This window comes from Motacilla alba, chromosome Z (assembly GCF_015832195.1).
Source record: "Motacilla alba alba isolate MOTALB_02 chromosome Z, Motacilla_alba_V1.0_pri, whole genome shotgun sequence".
Lineage (NCBI taxonomy): Eukaryota > Metazoa > Chordata > Aves > Passeriformes > Motacillidae > Motacilla > Motacilla alba.
The window spans coordinates 12487511-12505260 of record NC_052046.1 but is presented as its reverse complement, the minus strand read 5'-3'; the positions used below and the strand labels follow the sequence as shown (position 1 = coordinate 12505260).

At 40.0% G+C, this 17750-nt stretch overlaps 1 protein-coding gene across 3 annotated transcripts in view; it reads left to right on the top strand.

Annotated features, from left to right (window-relative positions):
- Positions 1-17750, top strand: part of LOC119695941 (leukemia inhibitory factor receptor-like) — an 80347-nt gene that overhangs the window by 55387 nt on the left and 7210 nt on the right. For all 3 annotated transcript variants that reach the window (XM_038125263.1, XM_038125261.1, XM_038125262.1), the window contains 11 exons: positions 925-1067; positions 2487-2650; positions 3453-3627; positions 3917-4183; positions 6283-6412; positions 8213-8376; positions 9932-10077; positions 12387-12552; positions 12707-12777; positions 13212-13425; positions 16771-16950. In XM_038125263.1, coding sequence (XP_037981191.1) covers positions 925-1067; positions 2487-2650; positions 3453-3627; positions 3917-4183; positions 6283-6412; positions 8213-8376; positions 9932-10077; positions 12387-12552; positions 12707-12777; positions 13212-13425; positions 16771-16950 — 1820 coding nt within the window. The remainder of the gene's footprint in view (positions 1-924; positions 1068-2486; positions 2651-3452; positions 3628-3916; positions 4184-6282; positions 6413-8212; positions 8377-9931; positions 10078-12386; positions 12553-12706; positions 12778-13211; positions 13426-16770; positions 16951-17750) is intronic.

Here is a 17750-nt window from a genome sequence, read left to right as displayed (position 1 = left end):
GCAAAGAGACTTGACCCATCCATTATTGTTTCCTGTATATATCTACATCTTCCAGACAAAAGCCAGGTCACATTGTGCTGAACACTGCACAAACATTAGGCCCAGGCTACATTTTCACCTGGGATCTTAGTAATCCTCTGCCCTGCTCTCTGCTCTTTCCCTGTGAGCTGAGCAGCAGAAGGGAGCTAAAAGATTTGTTCTAAGATGTGGACATGGGTGGTAATCCTTATCTTTCAACCCATGTGAGAGCGCATGAGTTGAAAAGAAATGTAGGGAGAGTGAGTCAGGAAACACAAAGGGAGGGGACAATGCTATTAGGTTTAGTTTGGGGTTTTTTGTTTTTCTTATTTTGAAATGTTGATTCATGGTGACTAGGTTTCAGAAACATGTCTTTTGTTGGCCTCAAGTTTAATTACATATTAAGGATTTTTTTTTTCACAAAAAGAGCTGTAAAGCATTGGAACAGAGTGCCCAAGGAATTGTGGAGTCAGCATTCCTGCAAGTGTTAAAAAGCATGTGGATATGGTACTTAAGAACATGGTTGAATGGTGAACATGGTGCCTGTGCTAGGTTAACAGTTGCATTTGATGACCTTAGAGGTGTTTTACAACCTTAGCGATTCTATGATTCTATGATTTTGGTTAAAAAGCGAGGTCTTCACTTTGAAATGTTCTCTTAACCACTAGTTGGTTGCATTGTGCAACTACTGCACAACCTACCACTATGATAAAAGTGACTTGAAAGATGAGGGAATGCCATTAATCTGATATTAACCAAAGCCCAAGCAAGTTCTTCACAAACTCAATATGGAGTTTTCTGTTTATTACAGAGAATTTGTGTTTTATTAGTGTGCAAGAATAGGACTTAACTTGCCTTAGCTTCTTATCAGCTGAAATAACTGCTTAATACTGTCTGTCCTTTTAGTGACCTTACCCCTCAAGTGTGTTTTAAAACTAAGGAGAGAAGGGTTGAGATTCCAATCCCAGAGAGCTCCATCACAGTGACAATCAAAAGGTCTGGAACTGCTTTAGCTACCAGAGAATTTGTAATTCACCAGAAAGACATCTGTAAGTATCAGGTCATATGTGTGTACCTAAGGTCTTTGTACTGTGTTTAACAACTTTTCAGATGTGTATGCTTGCAGGTTTCTTTGGCAGCATTCCTGTATGTAGAATGTTGATGTGCTGACTCCATGAAAAGCTTCCGTGTATTTTATAGATTGTTGTACTTTGCCCTTGTTGTATTCTGCCCTTGATTTTTTCTGCTATGAACTATGGGTAAGAGGAGTATTCTTTCTCTTGAAGGGTTAGAGAAAACAATGTTACATCCCTCACTCTTTTCCCTTTTTAGTCTTAGTTATAAATTAGGAGGGATTTGTAAATAAATTCCTAAACTACATAAAAAAGTAAATTAGACTTTTTCCCACTTCCTTCGAGGCAAAGAAAGAAGTTGTAAACAGAAGATGGCAGTGACGCAATCTGCCATGCTTGGTCTAGTTTTTGCCTTTGGTTTGCCTGCTTACTCTTTCATTGTAGTCAAATTCTAATGTCAGTAACACTTCTTATCTGTGGTTCTGTTTCCAGTCAAGAGCAGCTCAAGAACTTATACAAAATGCAATCCAAAAATATTTGGTCAACATGATAAGTTTCTCAGTTCATCACAGGCTATTGTGGGCAGTGTATTGATTGTGCTGAACACTTTGCAGATTCTCAGATCCTTGGTCAGGGCTGAAGCTGGATCTATCACACGTATTTTTAAAATGTTTTGGCTTGCACCAGGCCCAATGAACTGCTATAACTCTTGTACTACCGAGGTTCTTCCCTGTTTCTCAGCCTCTTGCTTCACCACAACACATTTTTAGAAGAGATGATTCTGTTTAATCTCCCTGTCCTGTCCTTGTCAGGATCTCATGTCCTTAATACTTCTTGTACCTTAAAATCACTTTCCCTGTGATCTTCAGAACCTCATGTGAGCTTCTTCTATCCTGTGCTTCTGGCCTCCTTCCTTGCCACTCTCCCTTTTGTTGCAAGTCCCCACTTTCCCTACTGGTCTCCAAAACATACTTCTTCTTTTGGGGATTTTTTTTCCGCCATTCTGCCTAGAAGTGTTTTCATGCACACTTCAAACACTGCCACCATATCTCCTTTATCACTGTGGTATTGAAGGAAGGTTGGGGAAGATGGTATGTCTTCCCTACTGTGCATTGTAAAGAGTCATATTCACAATCAGTTACTTGCCCATCTGCATGCTGAGGTATTAAAAGAAAATGCTACCTGATGATTCATCAGCACCTGTGCTTTCCTGAGAACTCTCATGCTCAAGTAGCCGCAGAGCCTTGTTCTAATTACAGAGGTTGAGTTACATGTTTGTATAGCTACTAGCCAGTTCAGAGCACAGGGATGTGGCTGTTAAACACCTGTAGGGCTGGTGCTGCTGACTAATGACCTGAATATGGCTTTTTTTTCTCCCTCTGCCTCTTTTTCAAGCCTTTGTTCCTGTCACACCACACATTCTTAGTTTAATGCCTGACTTTCCAACTTCCACATTAAATCTGAAGTGGAGTGATAATGGATCAGTCTTCCCATATGGACTGGATGCCCTTTGGCAGATTCAGATACTCCGAAAAGAAGCTTTGGAAGTAGTCACACAGGTATGTCCCTTTCTTCTCTTATGAAAAATATATCTACAGTTTTTGCCTTTTGTAATGTTCTGAGAGGTCACTTGAACAAAACTGGAAATTATGAAGATAGTAGAGCTTTGCAGGACTTGAGTGTAATTATGCTTCTGGCAGGTAACTTCTTGTTAAATTTCACAGTTATGGGAACACTAGCTACTGTACTTTTGGTACTTAGTCACAGCAATTTTTTTTTTTTCTGGTACAAGGACTTCAGAATTAGAACTGACTTATGAATTTGGCAGATACTTTACACCATTGTCTCTGTATCTCCAACAGTGTCTCCAGTCTTGGTCATCTCTGAATGCTCAGCTTGCTTTTTTCTTTTTTTGTAACCAGAGTTCTTCCAGGCCAGTTTGTAGCTCTGTGCTATAAATTTTAATAGTGGACAAAAGATGAAATGTGCAGCCTGGGACTAATATTAAAAGAGTTTTATTTTGGAGAAGTTGGAACATTTCGCTGCCTATGAGATTCCCAGGGTGCAGTATACCTCTTTAACTGCTTGGGAATCCTCCTGCTCTCCCTCAAATGTCTGTCCTCTGGTATTTCTGGCTGACAGTCTATATAGATATTGGGCTGTTTAGCAACTTAGACTTTTGTCCACGTACATTCATAGCACAACTAAAAGTTAGGTAGAACACTCCAATAATCAAAGAGGATTTTATGATTTATTTTGCCTAATTTCCCATTCTGTTGACACTTTGGAGATTATGTGTCATTATTAACAGATGTTCATAAGCTCTGTCTTCGTTGATTTCTTGGTGCAAAACCTTTGCAGGTTAATTACTACTCAAAACTGACTCATGAAGACATCATTCTGTCTTGGAACTGGACATCAGATATGCCTTTGGAGTGCACATCACACTATGTGAGGATTCGCTGTTACATTAATGCAACACAGTTTGTCGGCCCCAAGGATTGGAGTGACTGGAGCCCAGCAGAGGTGATCCCTGGTATGTTTGTTCACTTGCAACCACATGGACTTGTATTCCTTTATAAGAATTAAGCCAAGCTCAGAGGAGGAACATTAGGCGGTGATGGGCTGCTGCCTTTGAGACTGTTTTGATTAGAGAAATAACGCAATCACTAGTTAATGAAACCTAGCAAATATTTATTTGTATGCATTGGAGTGCTCCTCAGTCAGATTTTAACTGATCATCACTGTGTTTATAGCAAATTGTTCATGTGAGGTTTCTTGTTTGTTTTTTTTGTTGTTTGTTTGTTTTCTTCCTTCTCTGCTAGGAAAAGATACCGAGCCTGGTGGAAGTGGAGTGTTTCCTCTGGACCCTGTGGTGGCAGTAGGTTCAGATTTGGTGTTTTGTTGTGTCCATGAAGAAGATCAGCACATAACAAATATGACTTATGGATCAAAATCCTATACAATGATGCAACTGAGCCGTCGAAGCCATGCCATCAGAGTGCTAAATGCCAGTGTTTCACATACCAGCGGAACAAATGTAGTGTGCAGACTCGAAAATGGGTTGGAAGGAAGTGTCGTGTTTGTAGGATGTATGTATCATGATTACTAACCTCAGGAAAATCAAAATAATTTTGAGACTCTTACAGTTCTGCTAGGAAAAAAATATTATTGTGTTTTTTTTCCCTCCTGGGGAAAATAGTTTTGAAGATTGATTTTGAAGTTGAGCTGGGGATTGTACTTGTTTGATTTCACTGTGGAGAGGCTGGCTCATGGATGAGACACCAAGTCTGAAAGGATGAGAAGGTACCCATGTAAGCCCTCTTTAGAACCTGGCACAGTGCTTCTCTCATTGGTCTCTTATTCTAAGGTATTTTTTCATGATCTGGAATGCCAAGTAGTTTCTTGCCATATGAATATTCAACCCCTGTCTCTACCAGTCTCTATCAGTTGAGGTTTACATCTGTTCTAGTATAGTCCATGACTAGGTGAGAGTAAGAGCAAGAACTGTAAATGCTAACATTCGTTTACCAATCGGTCAAGTGAAGACAACTGTCAAACTTGCAGCAACAACAGATGCTCATCCAGGGCAGAAGCTCCTTGGGAGCTAATTACAGCAAAGGAAACTAAGCAGTAATTCCTGGGCATTCTTCTAAAACATCCTTTTAGTGCTTTCTTTAAAGATACTGACTCACTGTGTATCTTCTCTGTGTAGCCATGCAAGGCTCAGACATATGTTCAGAAACAGATACCTATTGAAACAAATGACTTAATGTATCTCATTCTTCTTCCCCATAATTGGTCACTTTAAAGCTTTTTATGTTTTTTTCCTCACAGGGAATTTGAGAGTTGTCATCTTCCAGTAGCTACTCATTAGAATCCCATTCCCTATTACAAATGCCTGCCTTTGAATTTAAGGTCCTTGGGGCGGAGGGAAAGAACAGGAGAAACTGGAATAATTTTGAAAATGTGTTCCAACCTCTAGCCTGTGCATCCTGTCATTGACTTGGTCTGTTAAGGGTTCACTATGAAATGCAAAACAGAATTTTACTTCTCAGTGGTATACCATTTTTACTTTATTTGTGAGAATTTGCTTTTGTGGGAAAATCTTCCAGGTAAATAGATCAAGAATGAAAGCTGTGACAATCACATAGGATTTCCCTTCACACTTTTTTTTTTTTTAACAAATGGGATGCCAAGTCCGTTTCTTTTTGTAGTACGTGCTTAGTGGGGAGAGGTCTTGTTATGGTCCTCTTGCTGGTGAGGGGAAGAAAAGGTGAAGGATACACAACACTTTGGTCAAGGTGGTTAGGTCTAGCAAAACAGGTGTTCTTTTTTGGCTCACTGCTCATAATCTGAGCTAAGTCTTCCGCTGTTGTTAATTAACACTGTGTGTTAAGTCCCCTTCTCTAGGGCAGAGAGAAGGGGATATATATCTATGTGGATATTGTTGCTCTACCTTTGGCATACACTTTTCCAGTTTCATACACCTCAAGTGTACAAGACCTGAAATAAGCGCTCTGCCTACTCTCATGTTTGCATGGTTATCCTCTCTGTTGGGAGCACTGCCTATCTTTTCCAGCAAGGCACTCAACGCTGCTCTAGTATGGACACAAAGAACAAGACTTAAAAGGAAAAGATGGACACTTCCAAAGCCATGGTGAAGAGGATGAGCCATTCAGGGCTTGCTTTAATTTTCAAATTCAGTTTGGAATTCATGCTAAAGGGACTATTTTCTTGACACGGCTTGTTTGGAGAATTCAAGCAGTGGTGGGGCTGGCATGTTAGAAAATGTGACGCACAGCCGACAGCATTCCTGCGTTGCTCAGCGGCTGAACTGATGCTCAGAATTTCAGAAAACTCTTGGCAGAGTTTCAGTGAAACACTTCCAGGTCAAACCCTGGAGCTTGTGAACATGTTTGCATGAGATTTGCCAGATTACCCACCCACTTAGAATTCTAGAGTCAAGTGTTAGTCAGATGGGGCTGATAATTATCCATCTATTTTATTGTAATTTTTTTAAAGCATTTACTTCTGTGGTTGGGGTGTAGCTAATGTCATGTATTTTTGAAGCACGCAATCTAGACCCAGCAAAACAAAAGAGCAATGCTTTCAGGAAGCCAGTAACCCGAATGTCACACTAGGATGGCAAAATGTCATCTAACTGTTTTGGTTTCCTTTCATGCTACAGATGCTCCTGATATTCCCCAAAACCTCAGCTGTGAAACACCCAACTTTCTGATAATAAAATGCACCTGGAAACCAGGCAGGCCCAGTGGACTATATGGAGAACGAAGAACAAAGTACAGTTTATTTGAAAGGTAAAATTAATCAGCACTACAAGGAGTAAAAGGATACAACTGGAATACCTCCGTTGCTGCCTGGGACTTACTGCACCATACCTATTTAAATGTGATTACTTAGAGCCTGAAATACTTTCCAAGAGTTTCAGCAAGCTGTACCTAAACTAAATTTGGAAAACCCTGGTCTAGCCCTGCAAAATTCCAGTTGGAAGTAAGGATAACTTTCCTTAAGGTTTATACCATTATGAACCCACAATCAGATAAAGGGCTTAATGTATCAGGCTGCTGCCAACATGTAGACAAGACCAGTATGAAACTACAGAGAGACAGTAGGAAGCAATCGCTAATTTTTAATTTTTTACATGAAACCTGAGTCAGATAATTTCCGACATTTACTGAGCTTCTGCTAAGCAGGATGACAGAAGTTCACTGAGAAACAATTGTAAGACAGGTCGTGGGGCATTTCTCAAATGCCATTAGGGAAAATAGCAGTTAGCCTCCATCTGTTCTCCTGCCATTGAGAATTAGAGCAAGCAGAGTAAATGTTACTCATAAACATTGAAAAGGACAAATAACACTGGTTTCACCCACAGGAAGCAGTCAACTAGTGTCCTACTACATAATCTTTAAGGCCAGGCCACGTAAAGCCTTAAAAAAGAAGAAATATTGGAATAGCACTTGCAAAGTGCAACCACTTCCTTGGTGGTTGTGATTAGAAGTTAGTAAGGAGTTAACAAAATTCCCATAGTGAGAGCAGGCTCTTGTGTCATTCCAAAGGAGCAGTCAGGGAAAGAAGCCAGGAGAGGCCTGAGTCACACAAAATGATGAGAAATGGAGTCTCATGGTGGCTTAGAAGCATGCTGGAGGCAATGAGGTTTGAGTTACAGTCACAGATGTCATCTAAAGTGCCAGTGCTAAAAAAGCCACTGGGCAGGGTGCAAAGAGGTGGACAAAACAGGCCAGATATTCACAGGAAAGGAGCTTCAGTCACTGACTGCCCATATTCATCTTATAAGTAAGAATGTTGTCCAGTCTTGTTTTGTTCAGCCCAAATATGTGAGATTAATGTGATGCATTTTGGGATAAATACTCTCATCCTTATTGTCAGCCCACACTGAACTATAGAGCACAGTGTGGAGGGAGCTCAGAGCTCAGCTAGAACACAGTAAAAATGCCTGAAAGAAGAAGTTAGTTAAACTTGTGCTACTGAATGAGAGGCTTATGCAGATTGTAATTAAAACAGATATATGTATATACCTACAGATACACAATTTAGATTTTATCCCTAAAGATGCAGCACTGTTCTTGTCTGTTATCAGACTGCCTCTCCTGCTTTTGATTAAAAGACAGCTGGGACTAGTGGATGTATTCCAGGTAACAAACCTGAGTTCATATTTGACAGGGTTTACAGAAAGACAATGTGTGTAGCATCTCACTAGTTCACAAAGCAATTAAGAAAATTCTTTAAATGCAAATGTATGCTGATCTGAACAAAGATACATTAAATTAGAATCTTAGCTGTGACTTGTAAGGTGGTTTTACAGGACCTACCTGTTTTCCAGGCTTTTGAGAAGTGAGAGAATGGAAATGTTATGCTAGTGGAAGAGGAGAGTTTCACGTGAGAACAGGGCAAGTCATGACTGATGCCACTTTAACCTGCGTTGGGGTGTTAGATATGCCTCTGCAATCAAATCATTCTGTAAGCCATGTGAACTGAATCCATCGTTCTGTGCCATGTTTTCAGTCTAGACTTGTGATTGTTGCTAGGAATTAACTTACTCAAAAACTAAGCTTTTCCCTCCCCTCTTTACTTTGTAGAACATCTGGTAAAAATGTTTCATGTGAAGTCAATGAAGTGAACAGAGACCATGTTTGTGACTTTCCAGTACTGCCTGATCAAAAAACCTATGATTTCATATTAGGTGTCTCCAATCCTATCGGGCAAGCAGAGTCATCTCTTTTGGTTGATATAACTGAAAGAGGTAAGACTTATGACTTACAAAGGGAAAAATATGTTTTCTACATGCTGTTTGTTAGTTTGGGGTTTGAAGAACTCTGACATGGTATACTTTTCATTATTTTCCTTAATTGTCACCAGATTATTACAATATTCAATAATTTGAACTTGAAAACAACTCAGGGCATGTCATGAGGCAATGATGAACTGTACACTACTGACAACAGCAGTGCATGTTGGATAGACTGCTGTGTGATAAATTCTAATATGTGATCTAATAATTAGCTGCTGTTTATCATGGAAACCAGGAGTGGCTGGGGTTGGAAGGGACCTTAAGAATCATTTAGTTCCAGCACAGCACACACACTCCCCATGCCCCACCTCCTGCCATGGACAGGGATGCCACGCACTGGATCAGGTTGCTCAGGGCTCTACCCAACCTTGCCTTGAGCCCTTCCAGGGATGAAGCATCCACAGCTTCTCTGAGCAAGTTTATGTTTTGTTTCATAGTCTATTACACATCAACAATTAAAATTTAGATGTAAGTTTATGAACCTGTATGTAAATGACCCTGTATTTCAGTGTGTGCTTATAGGACAAAATATTACACAGTTTTGCAGCAGCAGGATTTGGAGCATAAAAAAATAATGTCAAAAGACAGAAGGTAATATCAGGACTATTGCATGCCATTGGTAATAGCCATGATCATCTGCTGTCAGGGTTTGGAGAAAGAAGTAACTTCTCTTATTTAGACCTTTAGTTTAAAAAAGGAGAGGAAGATGACCACCTCTGTAACAATGCCTTCACCACCCTTTTCTCCTCCACAGTCACAGCTGAGATTTCAGGGATTCCTATTAGTTACAGTATTCTGCTGTTCTCCAAAAAACTGAATTAAATATGAGGATAGTACATTTTTTTGTCCAGGTCACAGTTCAACTAGCCTGAGATTAAAATTGTCAGAGTAAATTGACAGAGTTGAGAAAAGCATAATTTGTTTCTGTTAATCATTAACTGGGCTGTTTCACACCCAGGTGATATGCTGCTGTTTCCTATTTGTTTCCTTTTCTTTCTTTCCTGCACTGTCCAGTTAATTCCCAAAGCACAGTACATATTTCCTTAAGATATCTGGACCAAATCCAACAGTAGTTTTTTTGTTTGGTTTTTGTTTTGTTTTGGTTTTTTTTTCTGATTATTATTGAAAAATTCTGTCAAGGGAATTTTGGCATGGGGTCATTTAGGAATCCTCCTTTGTCCTGGTCTGCAGATTTTAAGTACTAATTTAAAAAGTTCACAGAAGTTGAGCAAAATTCAGTAAATTTCATCCATCACTTGTGATCATCTGAAATAGCTGGTGTTTCACTCTTTTGATAAAATCAGTTAGGAGGAAAAATGTTTTTCTGTGTCTCAACTCCTTATCATGTGTGCAGTACACTCTGGTGCTTTGCCAGCACCAGTTTTCCAGTTGCTGATTAAAACACTTATCCTTCTGATTCTCTCTGATCTTCTAAAATAAGATTTTTCTGAACTATAGTAAATGGGTTTTTTTCTTGTAACTGAAGGTTTTTTTCTTTATTTTTAAGTTCATCCGAAGGCCCCAGAAAAGTTAACTGTTACTGGGAACAACTCTACAAGCATCCAACTGCGTTGGTTTATAAATGGCAGCTTTGTTGAGACCAGGCTTCTGTGTCAAATTGAAATTAGCAGTAGTCACTCTGAGAGAAAACTGGTAAGCATTGCTTTTAAACAAATGCTAAACAAATGCTTTTTTGCTTTTGAACAAATGCTAAACTTTTTCACTGAACTAATCACATTTCAAATTTATTTCTCACTAAGAGCTTCATTCTTGGTGTTACTAAATCATTAATGTAGTAATGAGTGGAAGTTCATTTACTAAAGTAAGAAAAATTCCTGCTCATCTCTGTTATTGCCTGTTTTGGTTGGTTGGTTGGGGTTTTTTTTGTTTTGTTTTGTTTTGAACACTACAGAAAAGCCAAATTATGCACCATGTTATTTGGTACTTGAAAGGGGTGCATAGTGCTTTATGCTGATCTTTTAGGTAACAGTCCATGTGCTTTGTCCTTCCTGGTGCAAGCTGTATTAACACAATCTTGTTCCAGCATGCATTGCTGCCCTGGAGACTTCCACACTGGCTGTTTCAAATCTTGAAGTCTGCAGTTGAATTTTTCTGTTTATTTTTTCCCCTCAGAGAACAGTGTCATTTGTTTACTGTCAGCAGTTGACATGCATGTGGCCGTAACAGGCAGCTGCTAAACCTGCTTATATGTCAGTGATGTTGAGGCAGGATAGGGAAAGATTCTCCCATGGGATATATCAGTAGGTAAACTCCACTTTACCTGGAGTAACTTCTGCAGCATCAAATTAGTGTAGGGTGACCTGTCTCACTGGGGAAGCCTAATGAGAAGTGCATTTTCAGCTGGCCTGAGATTTACCCCCAGTTTCTCTGTGAGCACTTACCTCTGAGCATTTCAAGTAGGCACATAGTGAATTCTCAGGTAGGTCTTGGTGCACAGAGCCTGATTTTTTAATTTGAGCACATTAACCTCAGAGGCTTCTTTTTGCAATGCTTGTTTGATTTTTAGCAGTGTTCTGTTACCCTCTGCACTGTTACCCTCTGGATGCAGCTGTTGAGCACATCTTGAATATCATAAATCAAGCCACAGAAATGATGCAGCTAAGACTGAAGATAATCATTATGTACATGCCTCCAAAATAAGAGGATGCACGCTCTCTAAGAGTATTTTTAAAATACTTTCAGAGTACTTCATAAGTGCAGAAGTCTTAAGCTATTATATTTTGTCTGTAATAACATGTGTTAAGTCATGCCAGAGATTAGGTACTACAAAAGGAACTCAGGTATTTTTGGAATATGTAGCTCAAAACCTGGGGCATGGACTCGTTTGTGAACTCTGCTACTGCATCAGTCATCTGGGATAGTGGAAAAGGGTCAGGACTCACATTTCCACAGCAGTTTGATTCCCTTCACCTGTATCAGAGCCCTCACTCATGGATATTTTGTAAGCAGCAAACAGCTTGGCAAAAGCTTTTATAGCTTTGTTATATGGTTGCTGGTTGCTTAATAAAAAAACTCCAGGAGTTCACTGTCACAAAAGTAGCTGTGAAATTGCTATGGGGTTTTACATGGCATTTTGAGGATGTTTTCAGAAGCATTTCCATCCACATGAGAGATTGTTGGCTTTTCTAGTATTTTTCAAGTTGTTATTTGGCTTTAGAAATGCACAATTAGTTGCATCTTAAAGTCACTTGGAGTCCAGTTTTTGGCAGCTGTGATGCACATGTGTTATAATTAGATTCAGTAAAAAATATTCCTGGGCTTCGGATTTCTTTAAGTAATTGTGAAATTGAAATGCTCTCCAGACTCACACCACTTTAAGAATAATAGAAGAGACTAGTCCTGTCATAAGAGCTGTGAACTGAGATCACCTAGGTAGGACCTGGATACTATCTTCTGAAGGAAAAATGAAGGCAGCAGTCTGCATGATAAACATCCTGCTCATGCAGACTGTCTATAGTGAACTTCTGTGCATGTCTCATAGGAAAAAGGCCTTTGTCCCCACTGTCTGATGTGCATGTGTTCAGTGGGAGTGTGGGTTCCGAACATCAGAATTCTGGCCTGCCCCATGTGAGCAGTTTTGATGCATATGGGAGAGAGGGGGACTGAATTGGATAGATGGGAAAAACCACCTGCTGCTGTGTGCAGAGCTCACCCTGATGAAGAATTATCCATGTTGCTCCTCCTTTTCGCACATTACTGTATGCTTCAATTTTTGTCTATATAGAACTTTATTTTGGTGGATCTCTGTGGTTTTTGTTTAGGGTGACTGCATGGGACATTTTTTTTCCACTATTTTCTTCATAGGGCTTGACTGCAGCTTTGACACTGTCAGTGTTTTTGGGGGACAAAAACCCTTGCCTTATTAGGTGTTGACTAGCTAGCAGTGTAATTTAGGAGAAAAAAATATACGTAACATGTCAATTTCTGTAAATTTTGAACAGCACAATGTCTCCATACCTGGGCGGAAATCTTCAACTTATACAGCTCAGCTGAATGCGTTGCGCCCTGACACCAAATACCAGCTCAGGGTGCGCTGCTCAGCTGCTGACCACTTCTGGAGGTGGAGTGACTGGAGCAGGGGAGTGGATCAGACAACATCAGAAGCCCGTAAGTTAATCTAACCCTTGATGATAAAATGTTGAACTTGTGAAGATACACATTTAAAAATCAGTCATCTAAAAAACCCTAACTTTTCAATAGAAGGTAAATTGTCTACTGTGCTACTGGGGAAAAATACTACCACTCGTATTTTTTTATTTAGCTCCTGCGAGAGGACCGGATATCTGGAGAGAGAGAAGTCCTTCTGGTGAAAGTCTAATAGTCTTCTGGAAGGTAGATAGGACATGTAAAATATTACGTAATGGAACTGTAAAAAAACTATTTACTTTTATACATTTATAAACCTATATAAACATTTATAAATTAGTAAAGTTTATAGTCAATAAACCAGACTGCTTTTCTTAACTTTTTATAGAACCATCTATTGAGACAAATATTTTTTCCCAAATAAGAATGTTATTAAAGTTTTATAATTTAAACATTGCTTTGAGAAGCATTTCCCATGAAGAATTAAATGTTTTATACATCTGAGCTGAAAATTAAAAACTTAGGAATTTATGTGTAAATTCTCAAAGTCCCACTTGAGTTACTTTTTTGCCTTATAATCTTACACAGTCATCAGACTAGATAACAGTAAATTCATATTATCCTGTGTCGTCTTCTGTATATTGCATTTTGGTTTTAATGAACTCTTTGTCTGTTCATAGCCCTTATCCCTTTCTGAAACCAATGGAAAAATAGTGTCTCATGAAGTGTCCTGCTACCTGCTAGAGACACTACTGGACCATAAAGTAGTCTCTGAACCCTCAAACAGTACTGAGATAAAACTTGGAAAAAGTGATTGTGTAATTAGCGTTGTAGCCAGAAACCATGCGGGCTCATCTCCCCCTTCAAGGATAACAAGCGTGGAACTTCCAAGTGGTGAGTGCTCCCAGTGAGAATTAAACACCTTCAAAGCGTGGGGAATATCTAGGAGAGTTTGTTTATTGAACAATAATGCTTTGATTTTTTGTGTTTATTTCCCCACACAAATCTGCTGGGTGGGGTGACAAATGCTGCTTTGCTTTTGGAGTAGTGTCTCACCAATGCTCTTTACATAAAATGAAGATGATAATGTGCCGTCTTTACAGCTATTTGCGCTTTTCAAAAGCATGGGTGTGGATCCCTGCTATTTAGGAAGCTCAGTGTATTTCTGTGTGTTCTTGTTGAGACACTGAGAAGTGTTACATGCCAAAGAGATTCAGAAGTTTTGGAGGTGTTGTGTGGCTTTTTAAGGCAAGAATTGTCAGTTCAATGCTTGTGAGCTCTGTAGGAGAATATTAATTGTACTGGTTGGTAAAGTGTTGGCATCCTTGTGCTAGGGAGCCAGTATTTGAAAAGGAGATAGGGCTTTAGCTTCCCAATTAAAACACTCCTACTCTTGCTGAGGGCTTTGTAAAGGGAAAAAGCTGAGCCAGATAATGATCTTCTGCTCTTAACACTGAGCTTGGAGAGTAGATAATATTGCAAGCAGTTATTTTGAGTCCACACTTCCTTGCACACCAGACAGTATAATCTCCCAAAGCCCAGATCTGGCTGATGCTCTGCAGGGAGGACATATTCATACAGCAAGGCCTGTCTCCGCTTGTTTGCCAGGAGCATTCATGAGTCTGCTTCTCCTTGCCCACCTGGAGAAGTAGGTGTCACAGTTGGTTGTCTGCCAGCTCAGGTTCTGATAAGACATGGCCATCTCTCATAGGAAGAAATGTGTTCTGGCCAAGATTCACAGTGAGATGAAAAAACAAGTTTGTTTCTGTGTACAGGAAAACCATGTGAAATACAATGTTTCTTGTGCTTCTCAAAACAAAGAATCACAGAACTGGTCAGATTGGAAGGGACCACGGTCCAGCCTCCTCACCCAAGCTTCTCAAAACAAAGAATCACAGAACTGGTCAGATTGGAAGGGACCACGGTCCAGCCTCCTCACCCAAGCGGGGCCATTCCAGAGCAAGTCGACACAGGATTGTGTCCAGATGGTGCTTGGGTATCTCCAATAAGGCAGAGTCCACTACCTCTCTGGGCAATCTGTCCCAGTGCCTGGTCACTGCAGAGGAAAGTTCTTCCTCATGTTCATGTTCCTGTGCATCAGTTTCTGTCCTATTGCCTGGCACTACTAAGCAGAGCCTGGTCCCTCCTCTGTCCCCTCCTTGGAGGCTTTGACAGACACTGATGAGGTCCCCTCTCAGTTGGCTCTTGTCGAGGCTGAACAGGCCCAGCTCCCTCAGCCTGTCCTCCTAAGAGAGATACTCCAGTCCCTTAAGCATCTTTGTTGCCCTCCACTGGACCCATGCCAGGAACTCCATGTCTATGTTGTCCTGAGGAGACCAGAACTGAGCACAGCACTGATGCTAATACCTGGTAGTGTATTCTTAGTCTGCCCGTTGGAGGGAAAAGTAACTGTATGGGACAGTTGATTTGAAATGCTTTTATAGCTCTCCTTCAGCAGAGAAAGAGTCAGGCTCTGGGAGTCAAAGAGGTCTCTGTAATAGGTTTGTGGTGTGGGAGAGCTAGAGCTGATGGCAGCTAGAGCTTTGCATTCATTTATAGCTTTCTCTTAGATGTCTGAGGTTCCCTTTGGTGTTACCGAACTTGTACTCATTAAAGATTTGCTCCCAAGTTGGTATAGGAATTGAGTCACTGACTGGAGTCATACAAGATGACTCATTCAAAGAACTGGATGACATTTTTGCCCAGACATCTTTTCTGGCTGCTTCCTGTGTGCAGTCTGTAAGTGCTTTTAATGTCAATAAGAGAGCAGAGGGTCTGAAGCTGGAGTTTATGAAAACTGAAAACACAAACAAAGGATTCACTGCCATAATTAATTTGTCACTGTCTTTGAACAGTGCTCTGTAGAGAGTTGAGGCATATAATCTGGCTGATCCAGGCTCCCCTACCACAGTAGTGCTCTAGTGCTAGTAGTTATTTTTTCTTCTAGTCTAGGTTGCAGCTATAAATACACCAAAATGAGCAGTACTGCCCATGGTGAATTTCTAGTCATCTAGCTCAGAAAATAAGGTGGAGTGTAGTGTATTTAAGTGGTTTTTAGACAGTGTGTGATTACTGTCAGTAAAAAAACTCTTTTCTGTAAATAGAAAAAGTGAAGTCTGCTTATTAGAAATATGATCTTTTCCAGCATCATAGAAATGTAGTTTCACTGGATGCATAGTAGTTTTTCTGGGGAAAGTATCAAGGCCCTTGTGGAGTTGATCTGCTTTTATTATTCATGTGTCTTTGTCTTGCCATGAGCAAGCTACAAAACAATTGTACACTTAACTGTATGCTAAGATTATTTAGAAATAGACAGTCCTTTGACATTTGCAGCACATCTGTTAAAGTTTTCATAACACTAATTCTTAAAAACTGTCCTTGCCCTTCAGCCTTCCATAGTTTATGGCTTTAATAAAATGAAATAATAGACTCAATGGGGAGCATAAATGAGAACATTGAAAAAGGAAAACTGAAACCCTGAGATTGTTTTTGCAGATCTGTCATGGGGCCACCCCTTTTGTGGTGGCCTTTGGAAACCATCCCTTAGCTCTGCGGGGTCCCATATGATGGACAGCCGTGGAAGGCAGCTGCAGGAATCGGAAGCTCTTCCTAGATCTGATCACTTCTCAAGGACAGTTAAACCTTTGATAATCAGAAACAAGAAAAATAGACTGAAGTCAAAGCTTTTTTTTTTTTTTTCCTTTCATGTATAATTTACCCTCGGTAGACTAAAGCCTCCATAAAGTTCACCAGGGACATGATTATTGCTGTTGATTCTTCATGAAAAATGGCTGTCTGTGGTTGGGCGAGTGACAGTAAGACACTTTGAAAGAAACACAAAGCAACCATTTGATGAAATGATGGCAGGAATTTATAGCTGGAGGCTCCTGCCAGATTGGTGTCAATTCATATTTGAACCTGACATCTGCTGTAAATCCTTACCTTGAAAAAGTGTTTTTTAAGCCAGTCCTGAGCTGATGCATTTCTCTTCATCATACTTAAGGCTGGCTGAGGGATTTGCTGCAGGCTATGTCTGATTCTGAGCACTCCAGAAAGCTCAGTTGAGTGCACTGCTTCAAATTCTCAGTTCACTTGTGTCTCTCATTCCTAGAAATGACTGCCCCTAGAAATGACTGCCATTTATAAAGCCATTGTGCTGTGGCTGGAAGACTTTATTTTATCTTGGGCTTTAGATAAGTGTCTGCTCTTTGATGGATTTTTGTGTCATCTTTGTTGCAGACAATGTCACAACAGATCAGGCCGTGGCAATGGGCAATGGAATTAATATTTCTTGGGATTCTTACCCCAACATGACATGTGGCTATATAGTAAAATGGTGTCATTCATCTGGGTCTGAACCCTGTAGTGTGGACTGGCAGAAATTTCCTTCAAATACAACAAATGCAGTGATAAAATCTGGTAAGTCAGAATATTTTCTTGTGAGTCTTTCTGGTTGAGATCCTGAGCAGCAAGTGGAATGAGAGCAGTATGAAGCTATAGCTTGCAGATTGTTTGATTGCTGTGTACTTGCATAAATAAATGAATTTCTTTTTGATACTGTGTTTATTTTAATTTCTTATACAGTCTTGTCAAATCCAAATATCAGTCTTGACTTAACTTTTATCATCCCATGTTTATTAACTGTTTTGAAATTACCTCTTCTATCTGTACACCACAATTTCCTAACTCAGCCTAATGTGCCTAATGGTTAATCTAGAGTTAGGAGTTTTATTTGGATTCTAAGCATAAACAGTGCTGCTCAGGATGGGAGAAGACTAATCCGTTGTTTTTACATGAGGCAGATTTTTTTAAGTGTGACCTCCATGTGTTGGCTTGTTGTCAACTATTGAAATTTCCTGGAACAGGGCACATTCCAGGTCTCTAGATGCTGGTGGGCAGATCAGGGAAATGAAATTCAGCTGTGATGGGACTAGTAGCAGCAGAAGAGGAAAGAGAGAACCCATTAAAGATGTGGGATTTTTTTCTCTGCTTTCTATAAGGGTATATATTTGCCTTTTAGAAGAATTTAGTATTAAAGTCTCCATTCAAGGAAACAACTTGGAGCTGTGTGCATAGGAAAGTCGAGGGGGAGTGAGACTTAGAAGAATGGGGGCAATATGTTTTTCTGTCTGTAATCACAACACTGTGTCCATGTTGTTTCTGTTTGTGCTAGCTAGAGATTTCTTTTTTTTAAGCAGACAATACTGTGTCTGTCCAAT